The 8,021-nt window shown below is 44.1% G+C and overlaps 1 protein-coding gene across 1 annotated transcript; it reads right to left on the reverse strand.

Annotated features, from left to right (window-relative positions):
• Positions 1-241: 241 nt before the first annotated feature.
• tubgcp3 (tubulin gamma complex component 3) lies at positions 242-7,566 on the reverse strand. The gene is made up of 22 exons (XM_049753915.2): positions 7,372-7,566; positions 6,712-6,819; positions 6,285-6,352; positions 6,142-6,219; positions 5,863-6,071; positions 5,439-5,608; positions 5,263-5,375; positions 4,824-4,949; positions 4,685-4,753; positions 4,493-4,616; positions 4,253-4,419; positions 4,070-4,180; positions 3,892-4,000; positions 2,998-3,187; positions 2,689-2,893; positions 2,489-2,624; positions 2,321-2,409; positions 2,104-2,235; positions 1,882-2,022; positions 1,694-1,810; positions 1,517-1,611; positions 242-1,450 (listed from the first exon to the last, which is right to left on the reverse strand). The coding sequence occupies exons 1-22, from the start codon at positions 7,445-7,447 to the stop codon at positions 1,384-1,386; spliced, it is 2,700 nt and encodes an 899-aa protein (XP_049609872.1). The 5' UTR covers positions 7,448-7,566; the 3' UTR covers positions 242-1,383.
• Positions 7,567-8,021: the final 455 nt, after the last annotated feature.

Here is an 8,021-nt window from a genome sequence, read left to right on the forward strand (position 1 = left end):
TGAGGTGGTTAGAAGAAACCACAGCTCCCTCTGGTGGCGATTTGAGTGCAGCGTAAGCGTGAGGTTTCTTCTATTCAAGCCATTTTATATCAGGTGTGATCAAGTCAAGTCAAATGTATTTACTATATGGCCCTTAATTGTAAACATGTCTCAAAGGGCTTCACCTTAAGAAAGCATTTAGACTTAATTGGTGTTCAATTTTGTACTATGGTGGCAGCAAATAGGAATTGAGTCCCGAGAATAATAAAAAAAAACTTTACTTTATTGAACGGATTCAATAAATGGGTTCTCTTGTTTTGCAGTTAACGTGACATTATGTGCAATGTAAAGGACAACAGCGCCACATCACTTATTTACACGTGCAGCACCAATCAGTTTCAAAATAACATAGCAGAAAGAAAACAATTTTAGTCACTCAAATAATGATCAAGCAGAACTTTATGGCAGTTGATTATTTTTTTTTTCTCATCTGAGGTAAAGTTAATTAGCTGACTTTTGCTTCATGTTGTCCTTAAGAACATAAATTCATTATGGAATAAAAAACAAAAAAGAATCACACAAGGACAAACATGAGTCTTTCATCTTTTGTGCATACAAAATGAAACCAGATTATCATTTCACATTCAATCTGAGATCAAATGCAGTTGCACTGATTGCCAGAAGTGGGCAATTTCGCAAATTTTGCCCATCCGTATTTTATCTGCAACCTGGCCACCCAATCATTGTCAGTCCATCCTTATTCATAATATGCAGTATATTAATATAATATACCGTCTATTCGTCCCCGTTATTTAAAAAGGGTCTCCATCCTCACTTTCACTACAGTCAGACTTTTTTTTTTTTTTAAACTTTCTCTTCCCTTATCTGCAAAAAAAAAAATTGTGGAGACGGATTAGCGGACCACTCCGTCAGTCGCTGGGACGGAATGCCCACCTCTGCTGATTGCATTGCTTCGAATCGCAGTCTGTGTGACTCCTGTAGCTCCAGCAAGATTTCAAGAGCCTGTGTCCTGATTACTCAAGTGTTACTAAGTAAGCTCTGACCCACACACTGCTACTCATGATCACAGTGACGTCCCTGGTGTGTCGGAAATACATAACTGTAATGAAATGGATTGAATTTCTGCTCCTATAACATAACTAAGAAACAAAGAATGAATGTCACATACATGCATATTTACAGGACTCGTGTGTTGGGCCGTAAAAAGTCATCAGTAAGGCTTTGATCGTTTTTTTCTGGAGCGGACTTCCACTGAGTTGTCACTAGGTGGCTCCCATTGATATCAGATTGTTGAGAGCTCCACCGAGGCACGGCCATTATCTTGGAATGACGTGCTGGTTGTCTGGTATGTGTTGTCATACGAAATGTTCCAACAAGGCGGTGTCAGATATTGGACATCCGGCGCCCCCGTGTGGCTCCTAGTGATGCTCGCAGCCTCGGTTCTCTGGCCCTGAAAACGAAATAGGTAAGAAGCGTATTGATCCCTCAGCAAGAAGTATCAGTGGCTCGGCCATACCTATAGTGCTCGTTGAAGTCGAGTCTGAAGCTGAGGAAACGAAGACTTTCATCTGAGCTGGTGGTCAGCAGCACCAGAAACTGCTGGACGATACTCTGAGGAGAGCAAAACACGGAGAACGTGACGAAGGGGAAGGACAAGCAGGTGGTGGCAATATGTGTGGGGGAAGCTTGCAACCTGGTAAAAGTGTGTGAGAATGCGGAGTTGGGAGCACATCTTTGGTATAGTTTCCTGAAACTCCCGAATCCTCCTCTTCTCCTCGGCTTCCTGTTCAGCGGTCACACCCCACTGACCCTAAAATGCGCACACACGCGTGTTCAGCACCGTTGAGTTTTTTTGTGGCTCCTCTCTCTTGGCTGTCTGACCTCCTCCTGGTTCTGCTGCTTCTTCTCCTCAAACTGCAACTGAAGGGCCAGTTCCTCCAGCGCAGCGCGGTACAGGGAGTCCTGAGCGTTCTGGAACTCGATAATTTGGTCAAAGATGGCCCTCAGTTGGTTCAAAAGAGACTTTAAAAGGTGGGTGAGAATCAAGTGTGAGTCATTTTGGCAATTTCATATTTTCCACTGACAGATGTACTATTAGATTACCCTGCTGTTATTGTCCAGCAAGCATCGCGAGATGATGGTGTCGAGGAAGACTTCATGGGCTGCAATGATGTGATCGAGGTCTTGTGCTTGCTGTACTTTATTCCATAGCTCATCCCAGGAACACTCCAGGACCTATAAAGACACAAAGGTAGGGTCCATAGTTGGACTAATCTGAACTTAAAATACGCTTTTAATGACGTGACTGCAATGGCCTGACCTCAAAGGTGATGTAGTATTGCATTTGATGGATGAAGTGGACCATCTCGGACGCCAGGATGTGGCACTGATGCAGCACGCCGGACAGTTCTGGAAGAGTAGGCGAGCACCAAAAGTTCAACCTTGTAAAGGAGGCTAGTAAGTGTTTTTTTTTTGCGTGTTTACAAACCAGGCATAGTTTTGAGCAGCTTGGCATTACACATCTGTCCTTTCCAGATGTCAGTTAGTATGTACTCCATTCTCTTGGCCCTCCACAGGAAGTTAAAAACACGCAGGTAGTGGCCCATACATTCCCTGGTGAACACCTGTCACACATACCTTGATGAACACAAAAGGCAAAAACACAAACGACTATCTGCGAGCGGTTACCGTAGCAATTGGTCCGTCGACATGGTAGTCCAGACTGAACACATCCCAGCCGGTATCTCCGGGAGAGACCTCGAGTAGTCGCACGTCAAGCCGTTTGAGGATCTCCACGTTGTCGTACTGGGCGTTGGTTGCTCTGACGGCTGTTTCTAAGATACCCGTCAGGTTGTGTTGGTACAAAGTGGTGGCAGGTCTCGCCAGCTCTGGTCTACATCAAAAAGAGTTGGAACTTGAAAAGAAACCTTGCTGCTGTCCAATTTTCTACTTTATTTTTCAGAAGCGGCGATGAGACAAGAAGAATGTGCTGCTTACTTGAGCAGATCCATAAGATGTCTGATGAAGTCTCCCTGGCCCAACAGCAAGTATCTCCTCATGGCCTGCAGGTGCTCCAACAGCAAGTAGTTCCGGTTGAGGACATCCAGCAGGTATTTACTGGTGTCAAAGTAGGCGGCGTCAATCTTCTCCTGAAACGCCCCCTCCAGGTCCGACAGCATTTCGGCTGCTACAAGATACAGGGCAGGGCTGGTGTTGAACTTTCGTAAATGTTACTTTTAACACCGGGTAGTGTGGATGCAAATAGACACTTTAATTAGTGATGGGGAAAATGAAGCTTCATAAACCAGTTGTTGTATTCTTTGGCTCCTCTAGATGGCAGTGTTGGTTTAACGTGAGGGTTTTAAGACATGGCAAGTCGGTGGGCTTTCAGCTCTTTGGTGAACAGAGAGGTCTACGTAAACACAACAACAGGTTCATGAATCATCTTGAAGCTTCATTTGCCCATCATTAAAAAGTGTTGGATTAACACTAGTAGATTTGGTTGCAATATTACTATAATACACTTGTCAGAATGATGCAATTTACAGCTAAATAAAACCAGAATATTCAACAATAATATTCTTGTGCATCTGTCCTACAGTCAAAAAAAAAAAAGGATGTAATAGGATGTCCACAGGCCACAGAAAAACCCACCGGCAGCTGATGAAGATGTGATTCTGTTTTTAGCAGTGTGGTCTTGGTAAAGGTTTGCTCTAGTTGTTGAGGGACAAAGTTACGCCCTTCAACACAGAAAATAAAAGCTGCAAATCTGACAGACTGGGGTCATTAGCTAAGTGTCCTTCACTGGTAGAGAAGACAAGGACAGTGAGCGGGAAGAGCATTGATCATTTACAGCGCCGGAATGTTTCAATATCTCCGAATAATTCCTACCATCTTTGGGTGTGTCTGTAGAGTTGGAGGCTGGTGTGATTTTGCCTGGTGGCGTTCGGTCATGACAAACCTGGTGCAGGAAGTTGATGGATTTACCAATGAGCAGAACCTGCAGGAAGGGGCTGATGAGAACAGGATGGAAGTTCTTCTCAGTGAGATTAGAAACACGTGTGCATACTTTACGAGCTTGGTCCATCGTGATGAACGAAGGGATCATTGACTTCCTCAGCGAGTACTTGTCGTGCCATAAGCGATCCGTTTTCACGTTTGGATCTGATGCCACGAAGAACTACAAACAAGTATAAAGCGTGGTGAAGTCGTGCACAATTGAATCAACTTTTCAATTTGTGTGTAAATTCACCTCGTGGTAAGTGTCTTCGAGCTCTCCATCGTAGATCCACCGATACAAAAAATTAAGGATGGGGTGTGACACCAGACTGAGGATGTGTTGCACCAACGCCCTCATCTGCGGGTCTCCCGTTTTCCCATAGGCGTGAACAGCCGAGGCGAGCTCCCCACCTTTCCGGCCTGACGCCGACACAATGCTAATTAACATACCGAAAACCCAAATGAGGCAGCGCGATTCACACGCCGAGGTTACCTTGACAGAAGTCGACGAGGGCGGCGAGCGTTTTAAGCCGTACTTTGGGGTCATACATCCAGACCAGGAGCCTTCTGAGAGTCAGATTGCTGTCTGTACACACCTGGTCATCTTCCACCTGCATCTGCAATGTACATGCATGTCAGCAAAGCTAATGATGTTAGCTAACCGTATTAGCATCAGCTCTGATACCTGTGAGTGGAGGACAGACAGGAGTCTGTAGTATTCCTTCAGCTCTTGGTGGAGCGATGCGCAGAAGCTCTGGGCCGGAGGAGCAAAGAAATTAGACAAATTGCACGAGTCAACTTCAAGTAAACTATTAGCAACGCACCTGTCCAACTAGTCCAAAAGCCCGGTCGAGGCTCCTGGCATCTGTGTACTTGCGGACTTTGTTGTGGAGCCAGCCAAGCTCAGACAGTCTGCTGCTGGTGTCCCTCAGGGATTTGCTCACCATCACCTGGAGAAGCACAAGGGCATCACACGAGATGCAGAAAATAATGATATTGTACAAAATGGCCACACTTTAACAGTAGGAGATTGAGCACAGAGATAGACGGGGCAAGGCCAATGTGGCTTTCTGCCAAAGAGCTCCCTATTGATCTGTTGAAGCTTTACCATCAACTCAGATTGTCTGGATATCAAATTATCTGCTGGACGGTGTGGCTATTAATCATTGCAGACTGTCGACGCACATCTGCTCGACAGGATTTGAATAGTGGAAAACCAAAATAATTTGAATCGTTAAAAGTGTTCATCCTCGTTGAAGGTACCTTGGTGTCTATTTGGTAACAATTATCTTGGGTGCTCATCTTGATGAACTTGCCATCAATCCCCTGGAACACATAGAGGATGTCCCGCACCAGTGCCGCCTCATTCACCTCACCTATAGATGACCAAATAAAAGGATTTACATTTGTGTCACCTTGCGATGAAAAGTCAGACCCACCTGATGCATCGCCATCCTGCCTGAGGCGGACTGCTCTGGTGCTGGCTTGCGAAGGTCCAAGGGTTGGCCGAATGGCGGCCGGGCTCAGAGCTGAGGCGCTTGCGGGAAGAGTCCAGGCGAGTCGAGACACCCCAGGTGGAGCGACTCCTGCCGCAGACTGTGGGGCTTGACTGAAAAATCCAGATATCATTCGTTTTGTTTTTTGAAAACGCTGTGGGGAGACTATGGACTTTGTAGAAATTGTTCTTGTGTTTACATCTTATCCCATCATCTCTTTACATGTGTTTGATGGTCTTCAACACCGAAGTAGAAAAACTTAAAAATATATATAAGTATTTGAAACAAAAACCTCTTCATGGCATTGACCAGTGTAAAAATGGAAAAAAAAAAAATCTGTCATAGGTTTGATGGATTTGTGTCTCACCCTGCCAACAGTGACTGCGGTGTTGGTGTGGGTCCATTGAGTGTGTACACTCCTAAACTTGAGATCCCACTGGTGGCCATGCTAGTTGACAAGCCGCTGCCCCTCTCCGCATAGCCCAGAGCCAGACTCTGGGGCCGGGCGCAGTAGAACGGGGTGGAGTGGGCATCTCGAGGGAGAGCCTGAGCAAACAGAACCCCATAGTTTCCAACCTGGAGAAGCAGACAATATTATCATACTTGGACTGTAAACGAGCAAACACAGAAAGTAAACATGTCGCACCCTACTGGAGGGCTTGCGGGGATCTTCAGAAAGGCTGAGAAGCAAGTAGAGAACAGACCAGCGATGCTTCAGAACTCCCTGTCAAACATGAGACCAACATTGACATATTTTGGCCTCCTGGAGATGTGACAAGCAGTACCAACCTGCGTCTGTAGTTTTCTATGCAGCTCCGAGAAGAGAGCAGCATCTGCCTCTCGTCGCTGCTTCAGCACTGTAAGTAAAAAATCTCAAGGCGTAATTATAAAGTGCCAGTAACGACATGCAGTCCAACATCACCTCCAAGGCCGCCAGACAATCTGTACTCAATAAACATGTCACAGTGTAAATGGAGTGCTATTTTTACATGAGAGCTTTGATTGATTGTTTTCCAACTAATGGTACAACTCAGGCAACTTTGATGGGTCGACTGGGAATTTACTCAGTGTTTCAGCCATTTCAGTTGAGTGCAACATAAAAAGCTTTAGTATACTAAGAAGCAGGTCTAAAAAAAAAACAGTATAGACTGGATATTGACGCTAAAAGGGGTAACGCTGCTGTGTTGTTATTGGTTTTAGCAAAACGACGACTTACGTTCTTTCTTGATCTTCTCCGTCACCAGGAATTCGTCCCGTTCAATAGTGGGAGCGTAGTTACTGCCAATGACTCGCACTGCATACTGGAACTGCTGGGCAACTTCAGCTGACCAGATAAATAAGAAGTGATGAATAAGGGACAGAAAACAGAAAATGATTAGCTTTTGAATACATAAGAATAGTATTGCTACTATGAATTCGTATTTTATTCGCATTTTTAGTTGTTGATTTGCACAAATAACGACAAATCTCCACTTGCCTGTTCATAATGCATGCAATGACCTGAGGCTGGCTACATTTAAGAGGAACCGGCATCTTTACATGAACTGATGCGCCGGACATAGCACCGCTCACGGCTTAAAAACCTCGATTGCACGAGGTTGGTTTGGGTGTAGTTGTTGAATTGCAAACCTTTTTTTTTTTTTTTAACACTGATAGGGAATCACCCGTTTTATTTATAGTCATGATTCCATCATTAGACACTGTGGGGATAGCCAACATATGCAGTGGGAAATATTGCTAGAAATTGTGACGTCTTACGAAAAGGAAAAAACACCGAATGTTGACAAACAGCCATTTACAATAAGTGACAATATTACTGATGCTGTGACAAGCCATGAATTTAAATGAGGCTCGAATCAGAGTTATGCTAATGTACCTTCGCTTTTCCCCGTAATTCTGCAGCAGAGACTCTGAAGAAGCACGTTGGGTGATTTCTGATCTAGGGTCGCCATTCTAGCCGAGGCTGACGTTTTGGGTGGTTTAAATGGCGAATAAATGACACTATGGAACTCAGAAATGCGTTCAACCACCCATTGCTAGCAGCGCCATTTTGCTACGTATAATCAAGTTCACGTCAACAAGGGACAAAAGAGCAAAGTCTTCAAATTAAGATATTTTAATTATATACTTTATGCGACGAATTATATTTATCAATAAAATAATAACAAAATCTAAAAGACTATTACTACACAAAAATATGAACATCCCAAAGATTCACTAGCAAGTTCATAACTGCCACGTTAACTGTTATGACATTTTATTTTGAAATGCGTCACCGGATATTGATGCACTTGCCAAATAACTTTAAAGTTGCCATTCACCGCAACCCGCCGAAAAGCGTCTCCAGGAAACGCAAGCGGGACAAACAAAATTTCGGTTACACGAAACATAACACTGCGAATCACTGTATTTATAGCTTTGTACCAACTTTCTATTAGAAATTATTATTTTATTTGTTCAAAAAAAATTACGTTATAATTTGTAGTTCAATATAGTAGCTCACACAATTGACTGAAAATAATACAT

The sequence above is a fragment of the Syngnathus scovelli genome, chromosome 2 (assembly GCF_024217435.2).
Source record: "Syngnathus scovelli strain Florida chromosome 2, RoL_Ssco_1.2, whole genome shotgun sequence".
NCBI classification, from domain to species: domain Eukaryota; kingdom Metazoa; phylum Chordata; class Actinopteri; order Syngnathiformes; family Syngnathidae; genus Syngnathus; species Syngnathus scovelli.